Raw genomic sequence first — 16,321 nt, 5'->3', positions numbered from 1 at the left:
TGTGTGGGTGGGTATATCTTTATATGGGTGTGTGCCTGTACAACACTAGAATCCCTCCCAGCTCAGTCACACTCACCTGATGGGCTCCAGCCCCCCACTCTCTCACCTGAATTAAACGGAGCCAGGCCCCCGATGGGTGCAGGGATCCCTTGTCCGGACAAAAGGAGAGGGCCGAGCCTGGGGAGCGAAGTGGCTCCTACTGCCCCACCAGTACTCTGGAACCCTACAGCAGGGGAGAAGCCGGGGGAGACGCTGCTTGTGGCGGCCGAGGGCTTCAGCTGCGGGGCGCAAGGGGCGGAGGTGGTGTCGTAGTATTTGACCTCGCTGTTCAGCTGTCGTTGGATGACTTCTTTCAGCCGAGTGATGTGCTGTCGGGAGAAGATGTGGCTGCGGCAGGACACGTAGAAGTCGTACTTCACGTTGCAGATGGCGCACTCACCACGGGGGGACGGGGTGGCCTCGGCGGAGGCAGCGGCCTCAGGTGGCGTCAACCCCTGCAGCTTGGCCTTCTTCTCCTTGGCTCGGGCGTTTTGGAACCATACCTGGATGACCCGCTTCTGCAGCTTGATCTCGCTACCCAGCACCTCACACTCCTGCATGGTGGGCGTGCGGTAGCTGGCATAGCATGCCTTCATGATCTTCAGTTGCAGGCTACTCATCTGTGTGCGGAAGCGCCGCTGGCCCAGTGGGTCCACAAATCCATCTCCATGGCGGGAGGCTGCTGACACGCCAGGGTTGGGTGACTCGGGGTCAGCGAGGCTGGATGAGTCACTGAGGTCTTCCATCTCCAGTGGTGGTGGCGGGGACTTCTTGTGACCAGCCTCTTCCATTTCCAGATTCACTTTGGGCTCCTCCTCTGCTTCCTGGTCATCGGGTGAATGGTTGGCAGAGTTGGTGTTGCTAACACTGGGGCTGTCTGGCAACACTAGGGCTGCAGGGGCACTGGGTGTGTTCCCAGAGCCGGATACCTCTATCTTGCCCAAGAGGGTGTTGGGTAGAGGCATCCCTGCTGTGCTATAGAAAACAGCTGCCTCCCGCTTCAAGCCTTCCAGAGCTCCAACAGCAGGGTTTCGCTGAGCCAGAAGGGTCCCAGCAGGTGAGGGCTCAGCGTGGTGGTGTCTTGGGCTCTCCCGTGCCATCTCTGCCTTTCCTACTGGGGGGAGGAACTTTGTGTAGGGTTTGGCAGGTGGAAGGGCAGGGGCCACGCAGCGGAACTGGCCCTTTCGCTCACGGGCCCTGGTGTTCTGGAACCACACCTGGACTACCCTCTTCTTCAGGCCCACCTCCTCCGAGATGCAGTCCAGCATCTTACGGGTAGGGTTGGAGTCTTGCATATACCAGCGGTGGAGGATCTCCAGCTGCTCAGGGAGGATAGTGGTCCTCAGTCTCTTGTCCTTCGGCGGCTCATCCCCCAGGTAGCCAGCTTCGCTCTCTGTTGGGGAAAGCCCCTCCTCTTCCAACTTCCGCTTCCGGGTGGCCTGTGCAGCTGTAGTGCTGTCAGTAAGGGGGGGTGGCGCAAGAGTCAGAGGCCCGGCAGGCAGCAAAGGCCCTGGCAGTAGCGGGCCACTGCGATCAAACATCAGCAGCGGTGGGTCCAATAAGGATCCCGGCAGCTGGGTGGAGGCCAGAATGTGCAGGCTCTGATGCTTGCCCAGCAGCTCAGGATTGGCAAAGGAGGCCCGGCACTGCTCACAGGAATAAACGTTACTAGTATCTCCACTCACAGGTGGCATGGGTGCAGCTTGAGGAGAAAGCACCGGCTGCTCTGTTAGGATAGCCATTGTGGTGCTGAAGGGCTTGGCTTCATCTGCTGGGTCTTTAGGTTGAGGCTTGTTCAGCTCTTCTGTTTCTTCTTCGGCCAGGGTCTGGATCTGGGTGGCTTCTGGCGTCTGAGATACCATCTCATCCACCTTATCTTCTTGCTCTCGCTTGGCACCCTCCTGGCACTCGTTGGCTTCTGGCATGGCCTGGGCCTGGACATCAGAGGCGACTGGGTTTTCCTGGGAGCTTGGAGCCTTCTGCTGTTGAATGGTTGCTGTCAAGGGGCTGTTGTAGTGGTTCTCTGAGTCTAGAGAAGCATATTTGGCGATCTCAAGAGCACCGGCTTCAGCTTCTATTAGGGCTTCCTCCGACTCCTCATCACAGAGCTGGTCCTCATAGCACTTCTTCATGTGCCCGATGAGCTGGAAGATGCAGGAGTAGGCTGTATTGCATTTCTTGCAGAGGTTCTGTTTGTTGCCATTAAAAACGCAGCGGTCCCCCCCAGCGGACGGGTCCTGGCCCTTCCCGGCACCCTGGAAGGGAGCCTCAGCAGCGTTCTTTCGTGCCTTCTGCCGTGCGTTCTGAAACCACACCACCACCACGCGACTGGGCAGGCCCAGCAGCTGCGAGAGGCGCTCCACTTCACTGTCCTTGGGGTAGGCGCTGGCCTCGAAGAAGGACTGCAGGGCTTGGAACTGGTAGTCGGTGAACTTGGTCCGGGAGAAGCGGCGACTGCCCAGGTGGTCGGTCCGCAGCAGGGTTAGAGTAGCTGCCTCGCCAGGCTCCTCCTCCTCCTCCTCCTCCTCCTCCTCCTCCAGTGGCAAAGAGGAAGCCGGGGGGTTGTTGAAGTTGTAGGGGCTGTCCTTATCTTGCTGACGCTCCTTGAAGAGCCGGTTTCGAAACCAATGCTTCACCACCTTGGCTGGCAGACCCGTGTGCTCTGCCATCTGCAGCACGGTCTCCTCAGAGGGCAGGTTGTTGATGTCGAAGTAATTCCAGAGAATCTTCAGCTGCTCTGGGGTGATGCGCGTGCGGGGGCTCCTGCTCTCCGCCACCTGTTCCACCTCCGCTGAGTCGCCCACCTTGGCCAGTGCTGTGGTCACTAGTGAGTTCATGCTGGGGAGCTGCGGTAGCGGTGGCGGCGGAGAGGGCAAAATGGCAGGCAGGGCCTGCAGGGGAATGGACTGCATTAGAAACGGAGGGCAGACCGAGAAGTCCAGCGGGATCGGTAGTTGCGGGACGGCCAAAGGTGCGGCTTGGGCCAGGGCAGCCTCTGCTGGCAGTGCTTTACTGGGAGGAGCTGGGGGCTCAGCTGAAGTGGCGGCGGCCGTCGGCCTGAGTGGATACATGCTGTCGTAGCTCTTGCGGAACTGGGCGGCATAGCAGCAGAGCGCCTCGAAGGGCAGGAAGCGGCGATGAACGTGCTCCTCGTGGGTCTTCAGGATCAGCATGTTGGAGAAGAGCTTGCCACACGCCTCGCACTTTAATTTTTTCTCGCCGCTGGCAGTGCCGCCGGGTCGCTGCTGCTGCTGCGGGGCCGGGGCGGTCTGTAAGGGTGGCTGTGGCAGCACCGGTGCAGGCGGCTGCTGCTGCTGCTGCTGCTGAACTGGCGGTGGCTGCTTCCCCTCGTTGTACTGGATGACCAGCTCAAAGCCAAAGTCCTCTAGCAGGGCCTTGGCTGCTGTCCGTGAGACATCTGTGGGGATTCGGGGTGGCGGCATGCTACTATCATTCTGGTGCTCAGTGTCCTGGCTGCTTGCCTTTTCACTGCTTGTCTTCTCCTCCTCAGCCTCTGCCGTGCCCTCTTCTGCTGCCCTCTCCCCCTCCTCCTCCTCCTCCTGCTCATGAGTGGGAGATACTGACTCTGTGCCAGGGGCAGGGGTGGGTTGGGGCTGGATGCTGGAGGTGCAGGGTGGTGGAAGAACTGACGGTGGCTCTTCTTTCAGCGCCGGGGGCTTTTTGAGTAGCCCACCCCCACCGGTTGCCAACGGGGAGGATCTCTGGATGGAGAGCACAGGGGAAACCCCAGCAAGGCCCATTTCTGGGCTCACCTTCAAGTCATGCAAATAGAAGGGCAGGAGGAGCTGCTGCTGCTGGTGCTGGAGTTTCAGCAGGGACTCCGGCACCAGCGGGAAATGAGGCAGGACCGGGGGAGAGAAAAGCGGGGCCTGAAGCAAGGAGGCGTGCCGGTGGAGGTCCAGCGTCATCTGCATCTGGGGGGGCATGAAGGGGAGGCCCGATACCCCCAAGCACTGGGCCTCCAGGGCCTTTCTGGTGGGCTCTGTCGACGGCGGATCCTCAACAGGAGAAACGCTTGCTGCCTCTCCCTGTTCGTGGGCTGCGGTGGAGGAGGGCACCTCCACTTTCTGCGGGGAGTCGTTCCTGCTGCTGGGTTCGGCGTCACCTCTCTCGTGCCCTGCACTCTGGTCCGAGGGGCCCCTACTGGCCGCCTCCAGCTTGGCCACACGGGATCGGGTCTGGTGCAGCACGGAGCGCATGTGAATTTCCAGCGTGGAGCTCTGGTTGTAGGAAACCCGACAGGTGCTGCACTTGAAGGGCTTGTCCTGGGCACCAGAGACCTCAGCCCTGGAAGGTAGGGACGGATCTATGGCCGCCTTCTTCATCTTGTGGAGGTGGGACACGGAGTTGTAGTGCACTAGAAGGATGTTCTTTTGGGTGAAGGACTCCTTGCAGACGGTACATTTGTAGGGCCGTGAGGGGTCCAGGAACTTGTCCAGGGCAAAGTTTGTGCTTTTACGGTAGTTGAGGGGCTGCCGAGAGTCAATGAGGAAGCTGGACGTAGTGGTGGCTATGGTGGACTCGTGGTCGGCAGGCACTGGTCTGTCTTCTAGTCCTTCTGGGTCTGGCGGGCAGCCAGCACCGAAACTCTCCTCCTCGTCTTCAGGGATCCTGCTGGCTGCTTCAAGCTGGGGCAAGCACAGCTGCTGGATCTCAGAGCCGCCAAGCTCCGGGTGTTCATTCTCCAGGTGCTCCTTCAGCTCAGGAAGGCTCTCCGTTCGCTGCTGGCACCAGGGACAAGCCAAGAGGCACAACGGGTCACTCCGGCATTTCTGCTCCTCGTGCGTGCTGCAGTCAGGCTCTTCAGGGTCTCTGCGGGGGTCTCTGTCCAGTGACGCATCTTCATCCCCAGGATCAGTAGAGTAGTTATTGTAGGAGGGCTCCGGAGGATCTGCAGGTGCACTGCTCGATGGCTCATCTGTGTGGTACCAAAAATAAAGAGGGAAAGGAAAAGCAAATACTTCAGTGAATGCCTTGCGGTCTATCCTAGTGGTAACCTCCTGTCTCTATCCAGTCACTCTGGGCAAGAAAGTGCAGAGGAAACTTCCAAGGATTTATCCCCTGGACCCGTTTCTTGGGCGGGATAGGAATATAGGGGGAGCTAATAATCCTGGACACCACTCACCATCGGGATCTTTGGCTGGCCTGGGGTCTGGGGTAGAGCAGGTGGGCTTCTGGCTCTCTTCATTCTTTGTGAGGTTAGGAACTGGCAGAACTTTGGTTGCGAAGGTTAATTCCACGGTGGTTGCCTGGGAGAGAAGAAAATCATCAGGCAAGCCCTGTGACTGGATTCTGTGTTAATACCGCTATGCGGACAGTAAACGTGTCCCCGTGGCCAGGCCTTGCACGAATACCACTCTAGGCTGCTTTGCTAGCAGAAAAGGAGTCCCTGGAGCCAGGCCCTTGTGTTAATACCGCACAAGGGTCACTGTGCGGACAGCAAACAACATGTCCCCATGGCTGGGTTCTGCATTAACGCCACAGATGGTCGCCACGCCAACAGTAACGTGTCCCCATGGCCAGGCCTTTCCATGGCTGAGTTTTATAATAATGACGCACAAAGTCATCGTACTGTCTGTCAGTAAATGTGTCTCCGAGGCAGGGCCTTTATTGAGAAAAAATGTGTCCCCGTGGCTGGGCCCTGCACTAATATGGCACATGGATGCTATATAAGGAGGGTCTTACCACAAGCAGTAGCTTTTCCACACATTCAGAGACCACGTTATGGATGTGGGTGAGATGGAAGCGCAGGTTGGTTCTTCCCATGAGCTGCTCCTGACACAGGGGGCAGCGGAACCTGGGCTGCACGGCATGCTGGGATATAGTATGGGCCCGCACCTGCTCAACAGCTTGACTGACAAAGCTGCAGTAGGGACAGCAGAACACCTGGAAAGGAGAGAGAGAAAGAGAGAGGAGCGTGTGTCAGTATGCCTAGGAGAACAGCTGGAAAGGAGAGGGAGAAAGAGAGAGTGTGTCTGTTTGCACAGGAGAACAGCTGGAGAGGAGAGGGAGAGAGAGAGACTGTATCAGTATGCACAGTAGAAAAGCTGGAGAGGAGAGGGAGAGAGAGAGAGAGAATGTGTATCAGTATGCATAGGAGAACAGCTGGAGAGGAGAGGGAGAGAGAGAGAGAGAATGTGTATCAGTATGCATAGGAGAACAGCTGGAGAGGGAGAGAGAGAGAGTGTGTATCAGTATGCATAGGAGAACAGCTGGAGAGGAGAGGGAGGGGGATAGAGAGAGAGTGTGTATCAGTATGCATAGGAGAACAGCTGGAGAGGAGAGGGAGAGAGAGAGTGTATCCGTATGCATAGGAGAACAGCTGGAGAGAGAGAGTGTGTATCAGTATGCACAGGAGAACAGCTGGAGAGGAGAGGGAGAGAGAGAGTGTGTGTGTATCAGTATGCATAGAACAGCTGGAGAGGAGAGAGAGAGAGTGTGTATCAGTATGCATAGGAGAACAGCTGGAGAGGAGAGGGAGGTGGATAGAGAGAAAGTGTGTATCCGTATGCATAGGAGAACAGCTGGAGAGGAGAGGGAGGGGGATAGAGAGAGAGTGTGTATCAGTATGCATAGAACAGCTGGAGAGGAGAGGGAGAGAGAGAGTGTATCCGTATGCATAGGAGAACAGCTGGAGAGGAGAGGGAGAGAGAGAGTGTATCAGTATGTGTAGGAGAACAGCTGGAGAAGAGAGAGAGAGAGAGAGAGAAAGAGAGAGTGTGTCTGTATGCATAGGAGAACAGCTGGAGAGGAGAGGGAGAGAGAGAAAGAGAGAGTGTGTCTGTACGCATAGGAGAACAGCTGGAGAGGAGAGGGAGAGAGAGAAAGAGAGAGTGTGTCTGTACGCATAGGAGAACAGCTGGAGAGGAGAGGGAGAGAGAGAAAGAGAGAGTGTGTCTGTATGCATAGGAGAACAGCTGGAGAGGAGAGGGAGAGAGAGAGAGTGTGTATCAGTATGCATAGGAGAACAGCTGGAGAGGAGAGGGAGAAAGAGAGAGTGTGTCTGTATGCATAGGAGAACAGCTGGAGAGGAGAGGGAGAGAGAGAGAGTGTGTGTATCAGTATGCATAGGAGAACAGCTAGAGAGGAGAGGGAGAAAGAGAGAGAGAATGTGTATCAGTATGCATAGGAGAACAGCTGGAGAGGAGAGGGAGAGAGAGAGAGAGAATGTGTATCAGTATGCATAGGAGAACAGCTGGAGAGGGAGAGAGAGAGAGAGTGTGTATCAGTATGCATAGGAGAACAGCTGGAGAGGAGAGGGAGGGGGATAGAGAGAGAGTGTGTATCAGTATGCATAGGAGAACAGCTGGAGAGGAGAGGGAGAGAGAGAGTGTATCCGTATGCATAGGAGAACAGCTGGAGAGAGAGAGTGTGTATCAGTATGCACAGGAGAACAGCTGGAGAGGAGAGGGAGAGAGAGAGTGTGTGTGTATCAGTATGCATAGAACAGCTGGAGAGGAGAGAGAGAGAGTGTGTATCAGTATGCATAGGAGAACAGCTGGAGAGGAGAGGGAGGTGGATAGAGAGAAAGTGTGTATCCGTATGCATAGGAGAACAGCTGGAGAGGAGAGGGAGGGGGATAGAGAGAGAGTGTGTATCAGTATGCAAGGAACAGCTGGAGAGGAGAGGGAGAGAGAGAAAGAGAGAGTGTGTCTGTACGCATAGGAGAACAGCTGGAGAGGAGAGGGAGAGAGAGAGAGTGTGTATCAGTATGCATAGGAGAACAGCTGGAGAGGAGAGGGAGAAAGAGAGAGTGTGTCTGTATGCATAGGAGAACAGCTGGAGAGGAGAGGGGAGAGAGAGAGAGTGTGTGTATCAGTATGCATAGGAGAACAGCTAGAGAGGAGAGGGAGAAAGAGAGAGAGAATGTGTATCAGTATGCATAGGAGAACAGCTGGAGAGGAGAGGGAGAGAGAGAGAGAGAATGTGTATCAGTATGCATAGGAGAACAGCTGGAGAGGGAGAGAGAGAGAGTGTGTATCAGTATGCATAGGAGAACAGCTGGAGAGGAGAGGGAGGGGGATAGAGAGAGAGTGTGTATCAGTATGCATAGGAGAACAGCTGGAGAGGAGAGGGAGAGAGAGAGTGTATCCGTATGCATAGGAGAACAGCTGGAGAGAGAGAGTGTGTATCAGTATGCACAGGAGAACAGCTGGAGAGGAGAGGGAGAGAGAGAGTGTGTGTGTATCAGTATGCATAGAACAGCTGGAGAGGAGAGAGAGAGAGTGTGTATCAGTATGCATAGGAGAACAGCTGGAGAGGAGAGGGAGGTGGATAGAGAGAAAGTGTGTATCCGTATGCATAGGAGAACAGCTGGAGAGGAGAGGGAGGGGGATAGAGAGAGAGTGTGTATCAGTATGCATAGAACAGCTGGAGAGGAGAGGGAGAGAGAGAAAGAGAGAGTGTGTCTGTACGCATAGGAGAACAGCTGGAGAGGAGAGGGAGAGAGAGAAAGAGAGTGTGTCTGTACGCATAGGAGAACAGCTGGAGAGGAGAGGGAGAGAGAGAGAAAGAGAGAGTGTGTCTGTACGCATAGGAGAACAGCTGGAGAGGAGAGGGAGAGAGAGAAAGAGAGAGTGTGTCTGTATGCATAGGAGAACAGCTGGAGAGGAGAGGGAGAGAGAGAGTGTGTATCAGTATGCATAGGAGAACAGCTGGAGAGGAGAGGGAGAAAGAGAGAGTGTGTCTGTATGCATAGGAGAACAGCTGGAGAGGAGAGGGAGAGAGAGAGAGAGTGTGTATCAGTATGCATAGGAGAACAGCTAGAGAGGAGAGGGAGAAAGAGAGAGAGAGTGTGTCTGTATGCACAGTAGAAAAGCTGGAGAGGAGAGGGAGAGAGAGAGAGAGAATGTGTATCAGTATGCATAGGAGAACAGCTGGAGAGGAGAGGGAGAGAGAGAGAGAGAGAATGTGTATCAGTATGCATAGGAGAACAGCTGGAGAGGGAGAGAGAGAGAGTGTGTATCAGTATGCATAGGAGAACAGCTGGAGAGGAGAGGGAGGGGGATAGAGAGAGAGTGTGTATCAGTATGCATAGGAGAACAGCTGGAGAGGAGAGGGAGAGAGAGAGTGTATCCGTATGCATAGGAGAACAGCTGGAGAGAGAGAGTGTGTATCAGTATGCACAGGAGAACAGCTGGAGAGGAGAGGGAGAGAGAGAGTGTGTGTATCAGTATGCATAGAACAGCTGGAGAGGAGAGAGAGAGAGTGTGTATCAGTATGCATAGGAGAACAGCTGGAGAGGAGAGGGAGGTGGATAGAGAGAAAGTGTGTATCCGTATGCATAGGAGAACAGCTGGAGAGGAGAGGGAGGGGGATAGAGAGAGAGTGTGTATCAGTATGCATAGAACAGCTGGAGAGGAGAGGGAGAGAGAGAGTGTATCCGTATGCATAGGAGAACAGCTGGAGAGGAGAGGAGAGGGAGAGAGAGAGTGTATCAGTATGTGTAGGAGAACAGCTGGAGAAGAGAGAGAGAGTGAGAGAAAGAGAGAGTGTGTCTGTATGCATAGGAGAACAGCTGGAGAGGAGAGGGAGAGAGAGAAAGAGAGAGTGTGTCTGTACGCATAGGAGAACAGCTGGAGAGGAGAGGGAGAGAGAGAAAGAGAGAGTGTGTCTGTATGCATAGGAGAACAGCTGGAGAGGAGAGGGAGAGAGAGAAAGAGAGAGTGTGTCTGTACGCATAGGAGAACAGCTGGAGAGGAGAGGGAGAGAGAGAAAGAGAGAGTGTGTCTGTATGCATAGGAGAACAGCTGGAGAGGAGAGGGAGAGAGAGAGAGTGTGTATCAGTATGCATAGGAGAACAGCTGGAGAGGAGAGGGAGAGAGAGAGAGTGTGTATCAGTATGCATAGGAGAACAGCTGGAGAGGAGAGGGAGAGAGAGAAAGAGAGAGTGTGTCTGTATGCATAGGAGAACAGCTGGAGAGGAGAGGGAGAGAGAGAGAGAGTGTGTATCAGTATGCATAGGAGAACAGCTAGAGAGGAGAGGGAGAAAGAGAGAGAGAGTGTGTCTGTATGCATAGGAGAACAGCTGGAGAGGAGAGGAAGTGAGAGAAAGAGAGTGTGTGTCAGTATGCATAGGAGAACAGCTTGAGAGGAGAGGGAGCGAGAGAAAGAGAGAGTGTGTCAGTATGCCTAGGAGAACAGCTTGAGAGGAGAGGGAGCGAGAGAAAGAGAGAGTGTGTCAGTATGCCTAGGAGAACAGCTGGAGAGGAGAGAGAGAGAGAGTGTGTATCAGTATGCATAGGAGAACAGCTGGAGAGGAGAGGGAGAGAGAGAGAGAATGTGTATCAGTATGCAAAGGAGAACAGCTGGAGAAGAGAGGGAGAGGAAGAGAGAGTTTGTCTGTATGCACAGAAGAACAGCTGGAGAAGAGAGGGAGGGAGGGAAAGAGAAGGTGTGTCAGTACAAACAAGAGAACTCTGGACAGAGAGGGGACAGGGAGAGGGAGGGAGGAGAGCATGTCAGAATGGGCTGGAGAACATCTGGAAAGAGGAAGAAGAGCATGTTAATATGGGCAGAACACCTGGAGTGGAAAGATGGACAGAAAGACAGGAGAGTGACAGTATGGGCAGGAGAACACCTGGAGGAGAGAGAATGTGAGTAGGGGCAAGAGAAGAAATGGAAGGGGAAACCGGGAAAAGAGACAGGAGAGTGGGCGATCCAGGGCAGGCTGCTCCAGCTCTGGTTTTGGCTCCCTGAATGCATGGATTTGTGGTTCCTGCCGATGTACAGGGTCCCTGCGGGCCGCAGGGTGAAAACCAGGCCTGCTTCTGAACAGAGCGGTGACCCTAGGTGCTGCTGTGGCTACATGGCACTCACTTCCGGCCTTCCCAAGGCTCGGCCCCTCTCTCCCCTACCCGCCCCGCTGCACGGGGCCGCAGGATAAAGTTGGGAGCGAGGGCCTGGCAGGAGGAGCAGCTTTGGCTGGGCTCCCGCCACTCCTCCCTGCGGGCACCGGGCAGGCCTAGTCAGGAAGGAAGAAGCAGCAGCGGCAGGAGCGCTCTCTCTTCCTTCCTGTGCTGCTCCCCTCCTCCTCCAATCCTGTGCATACACAGGATCCCCAAAATCTCTTAGGTGGGCAGAGGGGCAGCGCATTCCTCTCTGGAAGGGAGCTCAGAAAGAAGCAGAAACTTTTTCTCTCTGTGTCCTCTCTCTCTCTCCCCCTCCCTCCTGAAAGCCTGAGCAGGGCCCTCTCTCCCCTTACCGTGCGCCGGGCCTGGAGGATCATTTCTCCTCGCTCTGCGCCACCGCCATGAGAGCTGAAAAAAGAGCCCAGCCCCTGATCCTAGGCCCTTCTACTCTGATTTCTGCTTCACTTCTGGCTTCTCCCCTTCTTTCTTTCTTTCTCTTTCTCTTTTTTTTTTCTTCTTGTAAACAAACCCTACAGCTTCTCCCAATGGCTGCAGATGGGACCCTCCTCTTCCTTCTCTCTGCTTCCCCCTCTCCTCCTCCTCCTGCTGCTGCTGGGCTCCGCTGGCTCTTCCCTGTGTCAGATTACAAGCCTACGAAAGGCCGGGGCCGGCGCTGTTAACCCGTTCCAGGGCCTGCGAAATCCGCAGCAGCTGGGAGAGGGGCCGACACGGAGGCTGATGCAATCCGCGTCAGCTTTTATAAACATAATAATAAACCCGGCGCTCAGTGCCGGGGCACGTTTCCTTTACTCACCCGCTGGAAAAAAACAAAACAGTTTAACTCCTGATGCAGTATGCAAATGCGTTCGTGTTTAACAAACACGCACAGACACGAAAACATGCACATAAAACATGGATCGTGCACTCAAACATGAGAAGGTGCACTAGACAGGCATAAAGTGATCTCGGCAGAGCTGGGGAGGGGTTAGTGGATGAAGATGGATTTGGCAGGAGAGTGGAAGTGTGGTAGTGGATGACTGTAGGGTTAATTGTGTGCTGAGGAGGTAGTGGTGGTCAGATTCCCTCTGGTTTGGGGGTCCTGCCCCAGAAGCTCTCTGGCGTGGGGTTCTCGACTCAGGGAACTGAGTGCTTATGGCCAGGATTAGTCTAAGGTGCTGTGTCCGCATGGTCCCTGACCTGGGGATCTTGGGTGCAGGAGACCTGCCCCAGCAACTCCAGAACCGGGCCCACGTTGGCACAACACTATAGACTTCACTAGCCACCGGAAGCGCGAGATAGATAACTTTACTCCACCTCTGATCCAGCGCTCAGAAACCAGGAGTGAAGCCTTCCGAGCTACAACACTCCTCTCCGAACTGGCTGGTGATAGCTAATGTTCTCATGAACCTGAGATGTATGTGCACCGGCACTAATCCGTGGGCACGTTTCTCATCACAATCGCGCGAGTACAGTGAAGAAAGCTGTTTACCTTGCTCTGGCTGCTTCCATCCGGAGCCCTGGACCTGATCTCGCTGTTTTCAGAACCTGCAGTGGAATCAGCAACAAAAAGTTAGGCCGAGGCCCTGTCACAGTACCATTGCGAGAACCATCCCCAGAGCCCCCTCCTCTACCGGTGCCACCCGGCAGGGAAGTCATCACACACACAGCTTCCGTCCTTCCCATCCAGCTCTCATCAGGGAGCCATCACGCATCGTCCCCCCCCCTCACCTGGCTCTCCACGGGGATTCAGCATGCAAGACGTGAGGCAAAGGGGGGGGACGGGACTTACCAAGGGCCTCACCTTTCCTCTCACCCTCTCTCTCTGATGCCGATGACTCTGCTGGGCAGCTCAGAGGTTTCCCTGCAATAAAAACAGCCAAAAGGTCACCATCTGCTCCCACCCCCCCCGACCCCAAACGTTCCGCCGAGTACAGCCCAGACCGATCACAAGTCAAGCAGAGGCCTTCGTTCGAACACCCACCCCTAAAATCCCTTGCAGCTCCCCCTCCCCCCCCCTCCAGTGCAATGTGGGTTCAGCCTGCAGATGCAGCACTGGGAAGGTGTCCCAGGCCACGCTGGGGCGGGTTCCCATGTCAGCAGCAGTCCTGCGAGCACCGTGACCCGGGGAGACTTCTCTGCGGTACCCCAAAGAGTAACAGTGACCGGGGGGTGGGGGGGGGAGGTGGATCACCGTGGCAGCCCCATCGTGACAATGGCAGGCATCCGCTCTGAGGGACAAGACCCCCAAGGGTCACCGCAGCAGCAACAGGCCTCCACGTCAGGTAGCAGAGTGTGCCAGCGAGTTAAATCTTTGGGGGGGAGGGGGGAGGGTTTGTTGTGAAAGAAATGGCTGAGGAAGCCAGAAGAGATAAGAACACAAGAAGCGCCATCTTGGGTCAGACCAACGGTGAGGCCTAGCATCCTGCCTGGGAGTACCCATCACATCATCTCCCTGTTGCTCTCTCCCAGAAGAGGTGGTCATCCCCATGCCTATCTGCCTAATAATTAATGGCCCTGTCCTTCAGGCCCAGCTGGGCCACTAAGCCCTGATGGCATCCTCCAGCAACAAATTCTGCAGCCTAATTGTGCGCCGACTTGAAAGGAATACTTTCTGAAATGTGTTTGAAATCTGCTACCTCCTAGTCTCGTGGCATGCTCCCAGCTTCTAGTACTATCTGATAGTGTAAATAAGCATTCCCTACTAACCCGTTCCACCCCGCCAATGATTTCATAAACCTCTATCGTGTCCCCTCTTCGTTGTGTCTTTTCCAAGGCTTTCTTCATAAGGAAGCCGTTCCATCTCTTTTAACATTCTCCGCACCTTAAGAACATAAGAAATTGCCATACTGGGTCAGACCAAGGGTCCATCAAGCCCAGCATCCTGTTTCCAACAGAGGCCAATCCAGGCCATAAGAACCTGGCAATTACCCAAACACTAAGAAGATCCCATGCTACTGATGCAATTAATAGCAGTGGCTATTCCCTAAGTAAAATTGATTAATAGCCGTTAATGGACTTCTCCTCCAAGAACTTATCCAAATGTTTTTTGAACCCAGCTACACTAACTGCACTAACCACATCCTCTGGCAACAAATTCCAGAGCTTTATTGTGCGTTGAGTGAAAAAGAATTTTCTCCAATTAGTCTTAAATGTGCTACTTGCTAACTTCATGGAATGCCCCCTAGTCCTTCTATTATTCGAAAGAGTAAATAACCGATTCACATCTACCCGTTCTAGACCTCTCATGATTTTAAACACCTCTATCATATCCCCCCTCAGCCGTCTCTTCTCCAAGCTGAAAAGTCCTAACCTCTTTAGTCTTTCCTCATAGGGGAGCTGTTCCATCCCCTTTATCATTTTGGTTGCCCTTCTCTGTACCTTCTCCATTGCAATTACATCTTTTTTTAGCTGCGGTGACCAGAATTGTACACAGTATTCAAGGTGCGGTCTCACCATGGAGCGATATAGAGGCATTCCCTTATTTCCGCTCTATCTTCTTTGGGGGGGGCGGGGGGGGGGGGACGGACGACCGCCACGGCGCACAGTACTCAAGGTGAGGTCACAGTTGGGATCGATACGGAGGTATTATGATTTGTTTCTCTCTGAACAATTCCTAACATTCTGTTGGCTTATTTGCACTGCCACCACATGCGAAGCTGAGGATTTTAATGTATTGTCCCCAGTGACTCGAGATCATTTTCCTGAGTGGCCAGCACTGTGTACACGCAGTTAGGCGTATCTTCCCCCTACGGGCATCACCGTGCGCTCGTCACTATTAAATTTCATCTGCCATTTAGATGCCCGGTTCCCTCAGTCTCGCAAGGTCCTTCTGCAGTCCCTCACAATCCGCTTCTGCTTTAACTGCTTTGAATAATTCTGTATCATCTTTTACAGAATCATTTATGAGTATGTTAAACGACCCTCGTCCCAGCAGAGACCCCCTGGGGCACTCCACTGCGAAAACTGACTTGTTTAGTACTCGCTAAAGCAAGATGCATCGCCCGGTGCTGCTGTTTCAGAGCCGCTATTTCTTCCACCCACCCGCGGTAGATGGGGGCTCTGGTGCTTCCCAGCTATTCTTGGCTGGTGGGCAGAAGGACAAGACTTACCTGCTAAATTCCTCTCCTTTCCTTCTGCAGACCAGACCAAAAGCTCACCAAGGAAGAGTTTATGAAGGAATATGGAAAACACAGAAATAACAGCTAGTAAACGTAGTTATTTTTAGTTTTAGCGTGTTAATTGATTAACGGGGTTAAGCTCAAACATCCCTATATTCTGTTTGAAATGGGGGTTTATATATTTACTACTTAGAAGATGTATTAATAAATTTTGAAATTGTTGAAGGTTTAGCGACATTTAAGGTTTCCGGACCATTTGGTTGCTCTGACAGAAGGGTTTTATCTATGGCATGCATAGGGGTGACGTCAGCAGGGAGAGAGAAAAAAGACCAACTCTGCCTCCAGAAGCTGGACCAAAGGAGCAAACCCGCAGGTTCTTGGCTGGGATGCAGAATTAAAGGAAAGGAAATGAGCAGGCAAGTCTAACTGTCTCCTTCAACAACCCTAGTGCCAGTATAGACCCCTGGGGCACTGCACTGCAAACGCTGACCATTTAGTCCTACTCAGCTTCCTACCCTTGAAGCAGGTACCAAATCGTAAGAGGACATCACCGCCTGTCTCATGATTTTTTAATTTCATGTGGAATCTCTCATAAAGGACCTTAAGAAATACCTTCCAAAAATCCAGATACAGTATATTTATTGACTGGTTCCCCCTTATCCACGAGCTTAGCGACACCTTCAGAGAATTCTAAAAGATTAAAGCATTTGAATATATCTAGAGATCTCAAGAACAAGGGAGGGAGATCACAGGGAAGCTTAAAAGGAAAACCGAACACCTGCAAGAACCAGACTCTGATCCAAAAGATGCAAGGAATCGGGATGAGGCCGACTCTTGGCTTTCCAAATTAGAGATGTAACGAGAGGAGAGTCGGAGCCAAATTCTCCCCCCGGTACTCCAGGTTACTCTGTGTTAAGCTGGCAACAAAAGAAAGAAAGAAGCAGCCCTCCCTGGCCAGGGGATCCAGTTCTGGCCTCTGCATATTAAACAGGAGTGATCCCCTCCCGGCCCATTCCGTGTTCAAAGAAATGGTCCTGGTGACAGAGGATATGCAGGATATTCTCAGTACGCTCTTCCACTGTCTATGTCCCATCCACAGCGTGGCGTCAAGACCTGAGATCCATAAATCAGTTTATAAGAATTTGCCACTTCAGAACACAATCGCTAGTGGCAGTCATTGGGTAGATCTAAAAGACCCTCATTTGCATATTGCAGTCCATGCACTCTGGAACTACCTCAGGCTTACGAGACAAGGTCACCATTTTCAGTGCATATCCCTACTGCTCGGACTGG

General features: G+C 53.6%; 1 protein-coding gene across 1 annotated transcript in view; it reads right to left on the bottom strand.

The window, feature by feature from the left end:
- Positions 1 to 12,771, bottom strand: part of LOC115082732 (zinc finger homeobox protein 2-like) — a gene marked incomplete at its 5' end in the record, with an annotated part of 32,864 nt that extends 20,093 nt beyond the window's left edge. Inside the window, 5 exons of the mRNA XM_029586918.1 lie at positions 107 to 4,978; positions 5,186 to 5,309; positions 5,746 to 5,946; positions 12,400 to 12,455; positions 12,700 to 12,771. Coding sequence (XP_029442778.1) covers positions 107 to 4,978; positions 5,186 to 5,309; positions 5,746 to 5,946; positions 12,400 to 12,455; positions 12,700 to 12,771 — 5,325 coding nt within the window. The remainder of the gene's footprint in view (positions 1 to 106; positions 4,979 to 5,185; positions 5,310 to 5,745; positions 5,947 to 12,399; positions 12,456 to 12,699) is intronic.
- Positions 12,772 to 16,321: the final 3,550 nt, after the last annotated feature.

Source organism: Rhinatrema bivittatum, unplaced genomic scaffold (genome assembly GCF_901001135.1).
Source record: "Rhinatrema bivittatum unplaced genomic scaffold, aRhiBiv1.1, whole genome shotgun sequence".
Classification (NCBI taxonomy): Eukaryota; Metazoa; Chordata; class Amphibia; order Gymnophiona; family Rhinatrematidae; genus Rhinatrema; species Rhinatrema bivittatum.
The sequence above is the reverse complement of the archived record's forward strand: the minus strand, read 5'-3'. Positions and strand labels throughout refer to the sequence as shown.